The sequence below is a fragment of the Lynx rufus genome, unplaced genomic scaffold (assembly GCF_022079265.1).
Source record: "Lynx rufus isolate CCGP_SWC_20201006 ecotype Redwood Valley unplaced genomic scaffold, mLynRuf1.p SCAF_3, whole genome shotgun sequence".
Lineage (NCBI taxonomy): Eukaryota > Metazoa > Chordata > Mammalia > Carnivora > Felidae > Lynx > Lynx rufus.
The window spans coordinates 188,026,421-188,044,090 of record NW_025814845.1 but is presented as its reverse complement, the minus strand read 5'-3'; the positions used below and the strand labels follow the sequence as shown (position 1 = coordinate 188,044,090).

The 17,670-nt window shown below is 38.1% G+C and overlaps 1 protein-coding gene across 2 annotated transcripts in view; it reads left to right on the top strand.

The window, feature by feature from the left end:
- The window catches only part of TRAPPC11 (trafficking protein particle complex subunit 11), a 48,269-nt gene that overhangs the window by 6,137 nt on the left and 24,462 nt on the right, over positions 1–17,670 (top strand). For both annotated transcript variants that reach the window (XM_047090708.1, XM_047090707.1), the window contains exons 5-18: positions 643–757; positions 4,402–4,501; positions 4,837–4,910; positions 6,899–6,995; positions 9,059–9,192; positions 9,848–9,995; positions 11,732–11,825; positions 12,560–12,639; positions 12,742–12,820; positions 12,904–12,958; positions 13,298–13,443; positions 13,887–13,948; positions 14,059–14,191; positions 15,402–15,532. In XM_047090708.1, the coding sequence (XP_046946664.1) occupies positions 643–757; positions 4,402–4,501; positions 4,837–4,910; positions 6,899–6,995; positions 9,059–9,192; positions 9,848–9,995; positions 11,732–11,825; positions 12,560–12,639; positions 12,742–12,820; positions 12,904–12,958; positions 13,298–13,443; positions 13,887–13,948; positions 14,059–14,191; positions 15,402–15,532 (1,448 nt within the window). The remainder of the gene's footprint in view (positions 1–642; positions 758–4,401; positions 4,502–4,836; positions 4,911–6,898; positions 6,996–9,058; positions 9,193–9,847; positions 9,996–11,731; positions 11,826–12,559; positions 12,640–12,741; positions 12,821–12,903; positions 12,959–13,297; positions 13,444–13,886; positions 13,949–14,058; positions 14,192–15,401; positions 15,533–17,670) is intronic.

Below are 17,670 nucleotides of genomic sequence, written 5' to 3'. Positions count from 1 at the left end.
AAAAATTGATGTTAAAATGTTAAATATTAAAATATTCTCCCCCAGCCCCAGTTCACTTACCTCACCATGTAGGCATATATCTATCAACTGATGAAACAGTTATTCACTTGATCTTTTAAAAAAGAATGTTATCTGAGGTCTGTTTGAAGTTATATTCTTTATGTAATTTTTTTTCTTAACATGCAATGGGACAAAGAAAAATGCCATAGGATTTCTAATTTCTTGTAAGAAAATGTCTTAGTTTCAAATGCTTATTTCTTCTACCTTCTAAGACTTTGAGAGGCCAGAATGTTTTTTGTTTCTCTTTTGAAACTTGTGGCATTTTGGAAACCACTTTCCTGGATTATTGCTTCCATTTTTAGTTACGGTTTTTGAAATAGTTATGTGGCATCTCTGTTGGCATAACTTGGCCTGTCTATCTTGGCTCCGTAGAAAATTCCACAGGGTTTTCCTAACAGATATGTACTGTGTAACTTCTGAGGACCCCAGAGAGCCCTCAAGGATCCCAGGAGACCACATGGCATGGTGAAAGGGGGTTTGAGTTTTTCTTCCTAATTCAGTTGTTTAGATTTGGGGAGCCGTTCATTTAGAAAAAACGCACCAATCATTTTATATCTCTATCTTTATGGGATTTGTTAACAGGAGAAGATGTCACGGCGTCAGAAAGGGCTGCGGCTTTATGTAATGCGTGTGAACTCTCAGGAAAATCTCTGTTTGTGCTGCCCCACACTGACCACCTGGTGGGTTATATTATAAGGTAAATCAAGATCTTAAAATGTTTCTTCTTTAGATTGTTCATGAAGCATTGAAAAATTGGTTGTGTAGATTCATTTAATTAACAAAAACACGTGTTCATGGGAAAAAATATAAACGGTGCACAAGCTATAAGGTGAAAAGAAAAGTCCCCATTATTAACGTTTTCCAGTTCCTTAATATAACCACTACAACAGCTTCTTAAGTTTCTGTCCAAACATGGCTTTTAATATGAAAATAGATGTAATTGTACAACACACGCTAAACTGCCACTTAATGTTACCTCATTGACACCATATATACATCTAGGTCAACTGCAGTTTTTTGTTTTAATTTTTTTTAATGTTTTATTTATTCTTGAGAGAGAGAGTGTGTGTGAGCAGGGGAGGGGCAGAGAGAGAGGGGGAGGCACTGAATCTGAAGCAGGCTCCAGACTCTGAGCTGTCAGCACAGAGCCCGACGCGGGGCTCGAACTCACAGACCGTGAGATCATGACCTGAGCCGAAGTCGGACGCTTAACCGACTGAGCCACCCAGGCGCCGCTCTTAAATATTCTTTATAAATCCCTTGTATCTAAAACGCATATGACTTGGGGACACAGCAATATCTCACAAAATATGTGACCATTATCTGTTGTTTTCTAGCTTTCAGTGTTGCAGAGAAGTTTTATAATATTACATTTTTGGCCAGGTTGTACTTTAGACTTGAACCTTTTCACTGATTTTGACCATAAGATGATTTTCCTTTTCATTCTGTGTAAGTGTCCCTCTTAAACTCAGGAACAGTGTAGTTGATCTTTGATTATTACTTCCCTTCTGTTTGTTCCTGTGTCTCAGAAGCAAACTTCTGGAAGTGATGTCCTATAGGAAGTAATAGGTCATTCCCGTTGGTGTGTAAATGACACGACTTTAGGAAAGAGAAGTATAAATTCCACAGTAGAGAGCTTGAAAAGGCAACAAATGAAAGGATGAACTGCGAGAAAACTTAGATGCAGTCAGCAGGTAGAATCTCCGCACAGAAAGTGGTAAACAGTAGGTAGCGTGGATACTCAGATCAGCGGTGCTGAGGCTGAAATTGCCATGATTGCCCAGAACGCGGAAGGAGAGGGCGGTGCGTTTTGTGTTTTCAACTGTGAACATTGACCTCTGGGGAGCAGAGGGGGGCGGATACCTAGGAAACTGGTAGCACACCCGTACTGCTTTTCCTCCACCAAGGCCCATCCCAGCCCCCCCTGCTGGCCTTGGACTTCCTCTCCAGGCTTTTGACAGTTCCTGCCCGTCCGGTGCAGTATTTCGCCGTTCACAGCGCTGTTTCCTGTCACCGTGCTTTCGTAGGACTCCTGCCTTCCAGCTCCCCTTTCTGGGCTCTCTTACTCCACTTCTGTGGCTGAGTTCGCATGCAGCCTCCTTTAGAAAGCCATTGTCCTCCATCCATCCTGCACCTTCATCCACTGATTCCTCACTGTGGGGATTTTGGCCTCCAGGGAACATTTGGGAATGCCTGGAGACATGTATCAGGGCCCCTACTGAGGCTTCCTAATACTGGCATCTAGTGGGTAGAGTTCAGGGGTGCTGCTCTGCACCCTTCCGTGCACAGGAAAGCCCACAACAAAGAATTACCTGGCCCAGAACACCAGTGGTGTTGAGGTTGAGAGACCCCGCCTTAACGCCCTCCTCAGCTTTCAAATTGAGTGCTATCGTGGGTGCAAGAGAAACAGAAACTGTGGCTTCTGCCCTTAACCGCTGTGGTCTTACTGGGGATAATGCCACATTTGAGTAAGGAGGGCTGTATCGAAATTACTGATATAAAAAGCAAGTGCTCTGAATCCAGGACCTCCAAAATAGAGATGCGAGCACCAGGGGTAAGACCGTCCACTGGACGTGAGGGAAGACATTATTTACACCTTTCCTCATATTGATAGTTCATCTTAAGAGAGAGGGTAATGCTCAATATCGGTAAATCTTCATATTCAGTGTCTGATCCAAGAGGGAGTTAGCAGAGTTCCTGGTGGCATCCTCACTCATTTGTGTGCTTTCAGAACATTTTGATGTACATATTAAGTATATAGACTACAAGATTAAGTGATTCAGTTAAGTTTTTTTTAATATTTATTTACTTATTTTTTAAAAATGTTTGTTTATTTTTGAGAGAGAGAGAGAGAGAGAGAGACAGATAGTATGAGCAGGGGAAGGGCAGAGAGAGAGGGAGACACAGAATCTGAAGCAGGATCCAGGCTCCGAGCTGTCAGCACAGAGCCCGACGCGGGGCTTGAACCCTTGAGCTCTGAGATCGTGACCTGAGCTGATGTCGGGTGCTCAACCGACTGAACCACCCAGGCCCCCCTGGTTAATGTGTTTTTTTAATGTCAGAGAAACAGAATGTGTATAAAACTCCTGTGATGTGTTGAGTGATCAGGAGACTCTTGTGCTTCAGAGGTTCACTGATCATTTCAAGTGAAAATACTTAAAAGAATTGTCAAGCTTCTCATGAGTTAAGCATTTTTCTTTTTTTTTTTTTTTCAACGTTTATTTATTTTTGGGACAGAGAGAGACAGAGCATGAACGGGGGAGGAGCAGAGAGAGAGGGAGACACAGAATCGGAAACAGGCTCCAGGCTCCGAGCCATCAGCCCAGAGCCCGACACGGGGCTCGAACTCGCGGACCGCGAGATTGTGACCTGGCTGAAGTCGGACGCTTAACCGACTGCGCCACCCAGGCGCCCCAAGCATTTTTCTTTTATAAAAATGTGTTCTAAGTCCAAAGGCCTTCGTCTTAGGACAATAGACTATCCGTGTCATGCTAACCAGCAGATTTTTTTTTTTAATCATATTTTGTCTTTCAAAACAAAGGTTACCCATTTATAAGACTTTATAGTTCACCTTAGGTTCATATGTTCTTTCAAAGTTAGAACCTAATTTTAATTATTTTCATATTTTAACATTTTAAAAAGTGTAGTTTTAAAAATAGAAAATCTTGCCTTAAAATAGCAAATTTTTAAAGTTTAGGCTTAGCCATTTTTTTTTCTTAGCATATTTTCCTCAGATGTACCTAAACTCTTTGAATACAGCTTCAAAATTGTGTTTTATTCCGAGGAGGAAAAGCCTTAAAGTCCAGCCTTTATCCGACTGTGACTTTAGCTTTCTTTCATGCCGTAGGCAGATACTTCTGATACATACTTATTTTCACAAAAGGAGCTTTGAGTTGTTTATCTGTCTGTGGTCAAATTTCCTTTGTTCTTATGTTATCCCAAAGTTAGGGAACAAAGTGGGATTTGAATCCTGTAAATGCTACTCTTCTGTCAATTGCCAGTTCTCATTTTTGGTCCTTTTTTCCATCAGTTTTCTTATCCTTTAACCTTAAATAGTAAAATCAGAAAAAATAGTCGAATGAATATTGTATATCTGTTTCTTTCACACTTCTTATAAAATTATAAAATAAAAGAGTGGATTATAAATAACTAAATGGTTTTGGGGGTCTTTACATTTTTTATTTAGAAATTAAGGATATTTTGCTTTTTATCTTTATCATGAAGTAAGCTATAGACATTATCTCTGTCATGATTTTACTTTTAGGTCTTACAAATATGACTCTTGAGAATAGTTTGGTTGAAAATAACTTTAGTGTTTGAATGTTGATTTTTTTTAAACAGATTAGAAAATGCCTTTTATGAACATGCACAGACTTATTACTACACTGAGATCAGAAGAGTGAAATCTCATAAAGAATTTTTGAATAAGACAACACACCAGGTACATTATTTTTCCTAAAGAAGGAAATAATAGAAGCATTCATCATTGATTATTTTAGAGGAGTTTTTTAAATGTCTGTAATACTTTGATGTTTTTAAATAGCTTCTGTGCTTTTAAATTTTTTTAAAAGCTTTTAAAAACTAATTTCTCTTTCTACTTTTTGCCCTTAAAGTTCTTAGAGATTTTTATAGCTTCCTTAACTATACTTGTTTGTTGGAGTAATTCTTGATCTTTAATTTTGAATACTTTTGTGTTTCCTCTTAATAAACATTATCGTAATTTTTACATTAGAAGAGAGTATGTGTAATGATATTTTTTCTATTCTTTTTTTTCAGCTTTTATTTGTTAGACATCAGTTCAAAATAGCTTTCTTCAGTGAATTGAAACAAGATACACAAAATGCCCTGAAGTAAGTTTTTAATGGTTGTCAAACTAAATTTTTCTTATCTTTGTGTTAACAGTAACATATTAATGGCAGTGTCTGAATCTCAACAAAAGTTTAATTAATTTTAAAATGTTATGTTGGTTAGATTCGTGTATGTAGTATTTGATTCGTTTAGAGATGAATGGAATATAATATTTTGAGATTTTAAAAGAATTTCCGTTTTATTATCAGAAGTAAATTTCATACTCTCATAAAGCTTTCTGATCTAATTTGATTAAGTTTTGTGATCTAAAGAAACATTAAAATTCTTCCCATCCTGTTGACTACTTATTTGTATAATCAGTAAAATCTTTGTGTTGACTGACTTCCACCGTTAAATATATGTTAAACATTCCTTATCTAATACGATCGATTTCTGAAGATGTATAGTGCATTTAGTTAGTTAATCTATGATTTTACTTATTTAAAAAAAATTTTTTTTGGTTTATGTATTTATTTTGAGAGAGAAAGCAAGCAGGGGAGAGGCAAAGAGAAAGGGAGAGAGAATCCCAAGCAGGTTCCATGCTGTCAGCAATGAGCCTGATCTGGGACTTGAACCCACAAACTGAGACCGTGACCTGAGCTGCCCAAACTATGAGATCGTGACCTGAGCTGAAACCAAGAGTCAGACGCTTAACCGACTGAGCCACCCAGGGATCCCTATGATTTTGTTTTTAATTAAATTTTTGTTAAAGTTTATACATCTCAGCATCATTTTTCATTCGAAGGCTCTGCTTAGAGCTTTGAAGAGTAGTTGTGTATGTGTTGTTAGTGGTTATGCATTTTATTCCTTTGCTTTTACTAAGCACAATTTAGTAAGGGGCGCCTGGGTGGCGCAGTCGGTTAAGCGTCCGACTTCAGCCAGGTCACGATCTCGCGGTCCGTGAGTTCGAGCCCCGCGTCGGGCTCTGGGCTGATGGCTCGGAGCCTGGAGCCTGTTTCCGATTCTGTGTCTCCCTCTCTCTCTGCCCCTCCCCCGTTCATGCTCTGTCTCTCTCTGTCACAAAAATAAATAAACGTTGAAAAAAAAAATTAAAAAAAAAAAAATTTAGTAAAACATTTTTTTCTAACTTTAACTCAGTTTTTAAAGGTTGAGTGTGGCAGTGTAACATAGGAATAAAAACTGAAGAGAGGCTAAGTGTGCAGGGCAGAAGAATAAGAGAAACAAAAGTCAATCTACTATTCAGAGGAATATCGCAGAAACATCTTTTTTGTTATTGTTGAGGTGGGGAACACCAGATTGTGTTGTGTAAATGTCAGCAACTCCATGGGATGGTAACTGGCTTTAACGTAGTTCACTTTGTACCCATGGTACCACTTCTAGGTCTTCTCAAAGGTAATTCTGGAAAGACAAATTTTACCAGGGGAAGTTAGGAGCAAAGAGTTGTCTTTGGAGAAGCCTGGAGATTTTCTCATCCCCTTCCATCCTCAGGGGAGGCATTCTTCTAGCAGGCTCTCCTGTCTCAGCCCACTCCCCCTTCTCCAGCCGGTGCCCGAGATCGGCAGTGGCCACTGAACTTGTAGACATACTTGGGTTTAAAAGCTGTTGACCTGTGCCCTGTCTCGATTAGCACCTTCTGTGCTGTTACAGTTTCTGTTCATTGGAGAAGCTCATAATGGTGCTTTTAAAAAAAAGCTTATTTCTTTTTAACAGAATGCTGACTTTTTAACGTAATTCTGGACAGTTGTCCACTTTCGTTTTCAACTTACTTTCTATCAGTTATTGACAGACGTTAATGACAGAACAATGCACTTGCAATGGTTCTGTTCTTAGTGAAAAGTCATTGATTCCTCCCACATACTATTAATCAACATCATTTTTCAGAAGGATATGTATAAGTTATTCCTACACTGTTCAGTGCTAAGAAATGTTGAGTAACGATTGTTTCCTTTTTCTAATAATTTGTTCTTGGGAATCTTTTCTTGAGATTTACTTATATCATAATTAACCATATTCCCCATGTTTGCATTAGGAATTATAGGACCGCCTATAATCTTGTGCATGAATTGAGAGCCCATGAAACTAATATTCTGGAAATTAAGACAATGGCAGGATTTATAAACTACAAGGTAATGGTTCTATTTCCAAATGAAGAAAATGTGTCTTTAAATATTAGATTATCTTTTTGAAATTTGAAAATCCATATTAGTTACTTGCTCTGAAAGTGAGTATTTGGCTAATTAGGCTCTCCTCTTGCGATGGTTCTGTGGCAGAACCGGCTATAATGCTTGCTTTTGAGTTTATGGGTCCCAGAGTTCTCCCTTAGGGCAGTTTTATTTTTGTAAGACTCCTTTAGGAGGGGTTTTTGTTTTTGTTTTTGTTTTTGAGTTTATTTATTTGTTTTGAGAGAGACAGAGCGCAAATGGGGGAGGGACAGAGAGAGAGGGGAGAGAGAAAGAATCCTAAGCAGGCTCCACGCTGTCAGCACAGAGCCCGATTTGGGGCTCAAACTCACAAACCATGAGATCATGACCTGAGCCGAAATGGAAGTCAGACGCTTAACTGACTGAGCCACCCAGGGGCCCCGAGGGGCTTCTGTTTTTCAGTGGGAATGGGAGGGAGGGAGAGAGAAGAAAGCTGCCTGTATTCGTGAATTTTTAAAGGTGCAGCACATTCAAACTTTGTAAGCCTCCTTTGGTTTAATGGCACAGCCATAGAAAAGGCGTATCTGTTCACCTCGGAGGAAACTTTTATACCTGTTATTTGAGCATTTTCAGATTGTATGTGGTAGAAATAGATGCCTGCAGAAGGCAAGCGAGGGGTTTTGTTTTGCTTTTAATCTTTCCACATTCATGTTTTAAAGACGGCTAACACCGGGATGGTGATGTGAGGGCGGGTAGACACTTTGATTCCTTGTGTAAATGTAAATTGGTACAACATCTATAGAGAACGTTTTTGCAATAACTATATACATTGAAAGGGGGTGTTTCCTTTAACCTAGCAATTGCATGTCAGGAAATTTATCTGATGTATGTGCTAATAATAAGACTTGTAAGTCATGCATGTGAGGATATTTATTGCACCTTGTGATAGGAGGAGATTGGGAACAACCCAGCAATAAGTGACTGGTTACATGTAACTTATAACTCCAGACAAGGGAATATTCTACAACTATTAAGAATGAGACAGCTCCACTTGTTGATATGGAATATTAGGTAAAAAAAAAAAAAAAAAAAAGTGAGTCACTAAACATATTTATTGTGAAACTATTTATTAAAAATGATAAGTTATATATAAATGACCACACACTTATCTGTGCAGAGACTATATTCTGAAACATACTGGGAGCTGGCTGCCTCGGAACAGGAAATTGGATGGCTGAGGGGCAGGGATGGATGAGAGACTTAACTTTTCATGTATTCCTCGTACCTTACAAATAAAACTGATGATAAGCATATGGAAATAAATTTAGGCCGTGTTTCTTCTGTTTTTCCTTTTACCTTATGTCGATGTAGATTATTACTGTTTTGAAATAGCATTCCAAATAAAAAGCTTTGAAGAATTTCTGTAATCCTTATTTGATATGGAGGCCATTGTGCTGTAATTGTGGTACAGAAAAATCTTTATAGCTTTCTGACAGTTATAGTCTGTGCTTGGGGAGGTAGTATTTAATTTTCACCAATCTTTGTGTTCTTCATTGAGTATAATTTTTGTGTATTCTACACTTTTTTTGTTTTTAATGTTTATTTATTTTGAGAGAGAGAGATAGGGCGTGAGCAAGGAGGAGCAGAGAGAGAGGGAGGCACGGAATCTGAAGCAGGCTCCAGGCTCTGAGCTGTCAGCACAGAGCCCGACAGGGGTCTCGAACCCACAAACTGTGAGATCATGACCTGAGTCAAGTCGGATGCTTAACTGACTGAGCCACCCAGGCGCCCCTATTCTATACTTTTAAGAAGGCTTTCTAAGGTATACGGTGCAAATATGGAATAATTTTATTTCATTTATCAAGGAGATATAACCTCTGGTTTTAGCATAACGATTCTAATAGAGAAAATCAATTCCGTTGCCAAGAACCTGAGAGGAAATTTCATAGTCTTTTTACAGAGCGTCTCACGTTTTACATATTTTTAAATGAATACACCTTTTGACCTTATTTTCTTCTTTATTATGGGGTTGATTCCACATTTTGCAGATCTGCAGGCTGTGTTTTCAGCACAACACCCCACTGGACGCAATCGCTCAGTTCCGAAAGCACATAGACTTGTGTAAGAAAAAAATCGGAAGCGCAGAGTTGTCTTTTGAGCACGCCGCATGGATGTCTAAACAGTATGTTTTAAATTGTACTTTTGGAATTTTTTTTTTCTTTCAATACTTGGGATTTGAAGGAATGGAATTAGCATGGACTCTAAGTTCTACATGGAGCTAAGCTTTTTGTCAGTAAGTGGGCTTTTAGAGATCTAGCATAAGTATGTTTCCAGTAATGGTAGATATTGATTCATAGAATTCCTTAGTGGAAATCACTTAATTCATGGTACCATCTCTCTCATTCAACGTGTATTTACGGAGCTTCTGCCACATGTCTAGGTACTGAGCCTATAGCAGGGAATAAAACAAAAGCCCTCCTGGCCTGGACCTTGCTATTTGAGAATGATGTTTAACAATCCCCAAGTGAAATTGTTCCCAGAAACATGGATGTTTCTGACTGGTGGGAACTATGTTGACATAACACTTTGATGGTATATTTATCAAGGTTTGCCAGTACAGAAGAGTTGACTTAAACGCAGAATTTATCTATAGCCTATAATTAGTGTGTGTTCGTATTTACAAAGAAACCCCCAAAATTTGCAGTTCCTCATTAGCATTATTTTAACACAGTCTGCTGAAGTTATGGTTTGAGAATGAATAATTATTAGAAGTAAGCTTCTTTTTCTTTCCTTTTTCTTTTTCATCTTTTTTTTCCTTGATTTTTTTTTTCTTTAAGATTCCAGGCCTTTGGAGATTTATTTGACGAAGCTATTAAGTTAGGGTTGACAGCTATTCAAACTCAGAATCCTGGTTTCTATTACCAGCAGGCAGCATACTATGCCCAGGAGCGGAAGCAACTTGCAAAAACCCTCTGTAACCATGAGGTAAGTTACCAACTCCTGGCTTACGTGGCATTTAGGAAGTGGATTAACCTTCTCTTGAAGGAAGAGAAGACTGATTAATGTTGATCATTTTCTTCCAAGCCTTTGAATACCATCAGCTTTTATCTTTAATAGTTTTAGGGATTATGATTATTTTCAGTTTTAGCCTGAAAATAATTTTCACCTGTGGATTAAGCAGAAGTTTTTCTGGTGAAGAACCAGTTTATGATTGACAATAAGTTAGTGATTTAGACAAGAGCAAATTACTTTCAAATAAAAGTCACAGTTTAAAAAAAAAAAAAGTCACAGTTTAGTCTGTGCCATAACATAACTCCATCTTGTTGTTTCCACTGATCACGGCTGTAGGAGTTTGAAGGACTTTGGAGGAATGTGCTTTATTTTGACCCACCAGAGAGGATAACGTTGGACTTCTTTCTCTTCCTGGGGTTTTTCTCTGTGGAAAACTCTTAAGAATCTGTGGCAGAATTTTAATTGCAGTTTCTTAACATTTCATTTTGCCTTTCTCGTGGGTGATTATAGTTAGATATCAGTTTCCCCAGAAGCACTTTTAAAATAACGTGGCGCGTACGTGTATAAATACATCTACATTTGTATAGTTGTATCAGTTTTTGTCCTTTAAAATCTGCAGTTTTCTTCTCTGAAGACAGATGAATATTATCAACAGTACTACTTAAAAAACTAGTCCAAAAACAGTTTGCATATTAGTACTTAAAAGGTTGGATTTTTTTTTTTCCCTTAAACCGTGATATAACCAGACTATTTCTACCATGTTATTTGCATATGATTTTCATTTTCAGGAAGTCTAAGGCAGATAAGGGATCCTAAGAGATAAATACTAAGATTTAATTATAAAGTTCTTCGGACAGACTTATTGATTATAATGTAAAATATAAATAACAAAATGAACGATAGGGAATTTGTTAAAATGTAACAGCAGGCAGCCATGAAAAATAATGTTTTAGAAGAATAGTTAATGATGTGAAATTTACAGAATGTATTTAAAGGAAAAAAGCAGGTTGAAAAATTATTCCAGTTAATAACAAATAAATGTTTGTGTACAAAATCTGGAAGACTAATGTATACGTTGTCAACAGTGGTAATAGGTTTATAAGTAATTTAAATTTTTATTCATTTCCTTTCGGATGTTTTCTGTATTTTTCAACAATGTACTTGCATTATATGTCTGTGCCGTTTCAGAGGGAAAAAATTATAAAAAAGAAAAAAGTATAAATTTGTAAATTCTGGTGCCAAAAATATCCCTCCCCAGACAATACCAGGATTGAATACACAAGTGATAAGGAAGGAAAATAGTGTCTTCTTTTTAAAACTCCTTGTCACATTACTGTATTTTCATTTGCACAAAAAGCACTTATATGTGTGGAATAAACATCAAGCATAATTTGTAACACATTTTTATTGGTTTATTTTAGCAAAGATGAAAAGGAAATGTAGAAGAGTTAGCTACTATGAAATCATTTGTCACAATCAGACTGATTTATTCAATTTAATTTTTATGATCCTGCCTAAATATTAAGTGAACCATTTATTTCAATTTTTGTGAAAATTTAGTGTATGTTGAAGTATTCACAACTATGATATCTGAACATGTATTTGGTATTTGTATTTTTGGAAATGTTCTTATTCTGTCAAAGACTGAAGAGAGTTGGTTTGCGAGAGGCTACATAAACTCTTATTTAGGGTTGTGTTTTACTTTACAGGCTTCTGTGATGTATCCCAATCCTGATCCGTTAGAAACACAAACAGGTGTTCTTGACTTTTATGGACAGAGATCATGGCGACAAGGAGTACTAAGTAAATAATTTTTCCCTCCTTTCTTTTCTCTCAACCTCAAAAGGCACAGATTGCTATCACAGTTTTTCCATTGGCTATATAGGCCATAACACATTATGTTGAGGTAAAAATGTGTTTTTTAAAGCATCTTCTTAAAGATTTTCAGTTCTTTGGTTTAGAATGTTTTATTTATATCACTACATCTTAGAATAACTTCTAATTAAAGATGTGAGCATGATTAAAACATTCGGACATCTCTTAAAGTCACAATTAATAAGCCACTTTAGGCTATTTAAATATTTTAATTCCAGTTAACTTTAATGATTTATTAGATTTGATATTTTAAAACAGTATTAACTTGTATCTCCTTAAAAATTTCTCTGTATCTTTTTTGCGTTTGATAGATACTTAATTTAGCAATTTTTGTGGCAATCACACTCAAGCAGTTATATACCTTAACCTCCAGAAAGTATATTCTGTATTGAGAATGATAATTGATATTATTCATCAGGTGGTTGATATCGCTAGGCAAGAGAATGCTGAATTCAGTAATGTTCTCTTCAGAACAGAGATCACAGAGAAGTTCCCATGCTCATAAAGCTGTCTCTTAGGATCTTTAAAATTCTAGAATGTCTAAGAATCTTAAATACGTTATTTTAAAGTAAAGGATTCAAGGAGTGTACACATCCAATGTGCCTACGAAGGATTTATGTTAAATGAGCTATCCAAAATGGGTTGCGTCTTATCTTACACAGGTTTTGATCTTTCTGATCCTGAAAAAGAGAAGGTGGGAATTCTTGCCATTCAGCTGAAGGAGAGAAGTGTTGTTCACTCTGTAAGTTTTTTGTTTCCCAATCTAAACTATGTTTTGGAATAGTCGAGGAAAACATGAGATTCTTTTTATTGGAATGCTTCACACTTTTCTCTCTTCTAACAGGAAATAATAATAACTCTTCTGAGCAATGCTGTTGCACAATTTAAGAAATATAAATGTCCAAGAATGAAAAGTCATCTAAGTATGTATCCATAATATGCCACAGTTTCATGCAGCTTTGAATAACTTAAAATTATGCACATACAAATCTTATTTCCTTTACAGTGGTTCAAATGGGAGAGGAGTATTATTATGCAAAGGATTATACCAAAGCTTTGAAGTGAGTCCTGTTCCCTATTTATTTTTCTAAGTAATCCGATTACCTTACAGCAAAATTAGAAGAGAAATTTGTTTTGAAGGATTGATTATTTCCATGTTTCTATTTCTATTAAACTCCATTTCTGCGGTATTTTTTTCAAGTACTATCTGTTGGTACAATCATTCTCAAAGTCTTAGGAAACCTCACGTTTAGCTAAATGTGAAAATGCCTGTTAAACTATTTCAGTAAGTTTTCTGACATGGATATAACATGGGTAAGGCACGTTATTTTCTCCACGGAGTCTTTAGGCCCTTTCTTGTGACTCCGTTTCAGCGTGTCTGACATTTTGCCTTCTGACAGGTTGCTGGATTACGTGATGTGTGATTATCGGAGTGAAGGGTGGTGGACCCTGCTCACGTCCATATTGACTACAGCTCTGAAGTGTTCCTACCTCATGGCCCAGTTAAAAGATTACATTACTTATTCCCTAGAACTCCTTGGAAGAGGTAACTTGGTGCTCTCACAGTAAAATTCTGATGCTTTAAAATGATGCGGCATCTTTAAGCTTCTTCAAACTGAAAGAATAATTCTCAAATCTTTGATACTACTTTTACCACGTGCAGATCAGTTTGCCAAGCGAAAGGACTCTTACTTTCATGGAACTTACTGTAGTCGAGGTCTCATGATAGTTGAGAAGAACAAAATTCTTCTTCCTATTTTTTTTATTTTTTAAACATGGCATGAAACGATTCTTCATATGGAGTTCAAATGCAAGTATATAGAGCATTGGGGCTAACATAGAAAGCCGTGCTGTTGTACGTTGTCTGGAATGGTGCTTAGCCGTCTTAGAAGACATATTTTTTCTACGGTATTTTGATCCCTTCAGTGGGGCTAGTAGACTTACTTGCTCATCTTACAGTTGTAGCTTTTTTTCCTTCTTTCATGTCAGCTTCCACTCTGAAAGAGGACCAGAAATCTCGGATAGAAAAGAACCTCATAAATGTTTTGATGGTAGGTTGGAGTTCTTTGTATAAAATATGTCCTGGGGATATGTATACTTAGATCTGTATCTGTGTATTTTCTGTAACTGGCTGAATGAATTGTGCTCTGTGTTGGTGCAGAATGAAAGTCCTGATCCTGAACCTGACTGTGATATCTTAGCAGTGAAAACGGCTCAGAAGCTGTGGGCGGACCGAGTTTCTCTGGCCGGCAGCAATGTTTTCACAATAGGAGTGCAGGACTTTGTGCCATTTGGTGGGTAGCTGGCATCCACAGTGTTACCTCAGAGAGGTTATCCTTTTTGCTAGAAAATGAATAGATAGAGAATAATAAATAAGAAAGTCAAAGAAAGAATGCTCAAAATATGTCGTTCTATAGATAAAAATTGTGATTTTTTTTTCCCTCACCATTGACTTAAAAAGATGTTCAGAATTTTAAATAGTTAGTTTACATATTAAAATCTACCCTGCCTGTTTGTACTTTAGATGTGATTTGAAATGCATTTGAAAAGACAGTTATTTAAAGAGTTTATTCTGTAATGCCTGGGCAGGTATTTTGAAATAAGTTAAAAAGAACAAAATGGTTTTTTCCCTTTAAAATTCTATGTTCGTTACATTTCAGGAGCAACTATGTTTTTAGAATTAAAGGTAGTTTTGGAGTTGTATTTTATTTAAATTTGTTTTGTTTTGTTTTGTTTTAAGTGAACTACATTTATGTGTTGAAATGCTTTAAGTGCAGAATTCAGTAAGAATGTCCAGTGTAGGGGTGCCTGGGTGGCCCAGTTACTTGAGTGTCTGACCCTTGATTTCAGCTCAGGTCATGATCCCAGGATAGTAGGATCAAGCCCTGCATCAGGCTCTGCACTGAGTATGGAGCCTGCTTGGGATTCTCCCTCTCTCTCTCTCTCTCTCCCTCTCTCTCTCTCTGTCTCTCTTTCTCTTTCTCTCTCCCTCTCCCTCTCCCCCTCCCTCTCCCCCTCCCTCTCCCCCTCCCTCTCCCCCTCCCTCTCCCCCTCCCTCTCCCCCTCCCTCTCCCCCTCCCTCTCCCCTTCCCTCTCCCCCTCCCTCTCCCCCTCTTCCCCACTCATTCTCCTTCTCTCTCAAATAAATAAAAAGAGGGAAAAAAATTTAAAAATTAAAGAGGCACCTGGGTGGCTCAGTCAGTTAAGCATCCGACTTTGCCTCAGGTTATGATCTCACGGTTTGTGAGTTTGAGCCCTGTGTCTGCACTGTCAGTACAAAACCCACTTGTGACTCTGTCTCTCTCTGCCCCCTCCTCACTTATGCTCTCTCTCTCTCTCAAAAAAAAAAAAAAAAAAAAAAAAAAAAAAAACCCACTTAAAAAAAAAAGAGAAGGATATCCCATGTAGGTGTTTCCTTTCTGAAGAGTAAGTGCGGATCAGAATAATTTGTGTGTCTAGACGGTCTTGTACTGTGTGACTCTGCTCTCTCTGTCTTATTTCTAGTTCAATGCAAAGCCAAGTTTCACGCCCCAAGTTTTCATGTTGATGTTCCTGTGCGGTTTGATGTCTATCTGAAGGCTGATTGTCCACATCCCATTAGGTTTTCCAAGCTCTGTGTCAGCTTCAATAATCAGGTAACGGTCGCTTTTCATGTATTTTTACCCTGTATCTTTTAAAAGAAATTTTTTTAATGTTTGTTTATTTTCGAGAGAGAAAGAGAGCATGAGCGGGGGAGGGGCAGAGAGAGAGGGAGACACAGAATCCGAAGCAGGCTCCAGGCTCTGAGCTGTCAGCACAGAGCCCGACGTGGGGCTCGAACCCATGGCTGTGAGATGAGCTGAAGTCGGATGGTTAGCCTACTGAGCCGCCCAGGCACCCCTAGCATGTGTATATCTTAATGTAGCTTATTTTAAATTAGGTGAAATGAGCTTAGTGAATTTTAGGTCATAATGGTTTCGTAGTAACAAATGGGCTTTGGTAAACTCTATCTGAAAATAAATATATTTATAGTTCTCACTTCTGTATCAGCCATTCAAGTTTTACTTACACTTTTCTTTAAGTTTTGTTATTATTCCATCCTTACGAACTACAAGAACTTTATCTTTTGTGATACATAACTTGAATTTCAAATGAGATATATTCAGGATGAATGTAATTTAATTTTTAAATCATTTGTTTTGTATTCTAACAACGGTATTGGTTTTTTAATTATAAAACTACTAAACGGTTGGTGTTAAAGTGGACTGGATGGATATAAAATGAAAAGTAAGCGTGCTCTGTCCAACTCCATTGCCCAGAAGTCATTGCTAGTAACTTCTTGAACAGTCTAGACGTTTTCTCTGTGTGCACATATAAGCAGCTTTTTCTTTCTGCAGGGCCGGGATTATATACACTTGCACATTTTTGTAGTGTGTTACAGTGTGGTCAGCTACTTGATTACATTCCAAATATTCCGATTAGAAGCTCACATAATAGATAATTATCTTCTGGTCCCCCAGAAAGCACATGGAGCCTTTAACCAGCAAGCGTTTAATGAGAGTTACAGTGTTCTTAGCATCGAGGTGAGCCTGCGAACATTTAGCATATGTCAGCTCTGTTAAAATGGAAGCGTTCTGGGGGCAGGGGCCAAGACTGACTCACAGATTGCCCTAGTAGGTAGGTAACGAGGACTAAATTACGTGGCGTAAGCCAGAAATACAGTTAGAGTAGGCGTGCCAGAGAAGAAGGAGGAGGTTTCAAGAATGAAGATGAGATGAAGGGAGCTATAAAGAGATGAGAGGGGGAGCAGGCTTGGCACTTGCAAACGCCGGGTGGAGGCAGGCGTTCCCGTTCCGGGCGTGTGGGCAGCGAGGGGCCCGTGGGAGGCAGGGCTCGGTGGCTTACAGGAACTCGAGCTCAGCGCATTTAAAGGTTTCTTTATTCATTCACTTATTCATGTTCTATTTATTGGACAGTGGTAAAGAAAGAGCTTCACCTGCTTTACTAGATTTTTCTGTCTTCACAACTGAGCAGTAACCCCGTAAGAGAACCGGTTGGCTGAACCTGGGTCACCCGCAGACCGGTGTGCTTCATTCAGTTTTGAACGATTACCCAAAGATTCCTTCTGAGTAGTTGGAGAATTTCATTTATTTGTATATGAAAAACATTTTTTTTAATGTTTGTGTTTGTGAGAGAGCATGAGCAGGGGAGGAACAGAGAGAGAGGGAGACACAGAGTCCGAAGCAGGCTCCAGGCCCTGAGCTGTCAGCACAGAGCCCGACGCGGGGCTCCAGCCCACAGACCGTGAGATGTTTAACCGACTGAGCAACCAGGTGCCCCTAGTTTGAGGATTTTAAAGCAAGAGCATGAAACTTAGAATTTAAGACACTTTATTCCATTGACAAAATAGAAAGAAAGGATCTTCTGGAGACCAACCGGAGCCTCTTTAGTGTGCTTCCCAGTACTAACGTGTGAGGACTTGGATGAAGACACTGTTGGTGGGGATGGGAAGGAAGAAAGGGCTACGGGAGGCATCTATGAATAGAGAAGTCTGGATTGCTGGGTGTGTGTACAGGGTAAAGAATAAAGGACAGCCCCTGCCCCCACCCCCACCAAAAAGCGATTCATTTGTGTGTGTATTTTATAGCTAAATTGTACCTACAAGATGATTTGAAACGCATATACTTCAGAATATGACCACAGTTACTTAACATCCATCACCTTACATAATTACCTTTGTTTTGTGGTGGGAACATTTAGGATCTACCATCTCAGCAACTTTCAAGTATGTAAT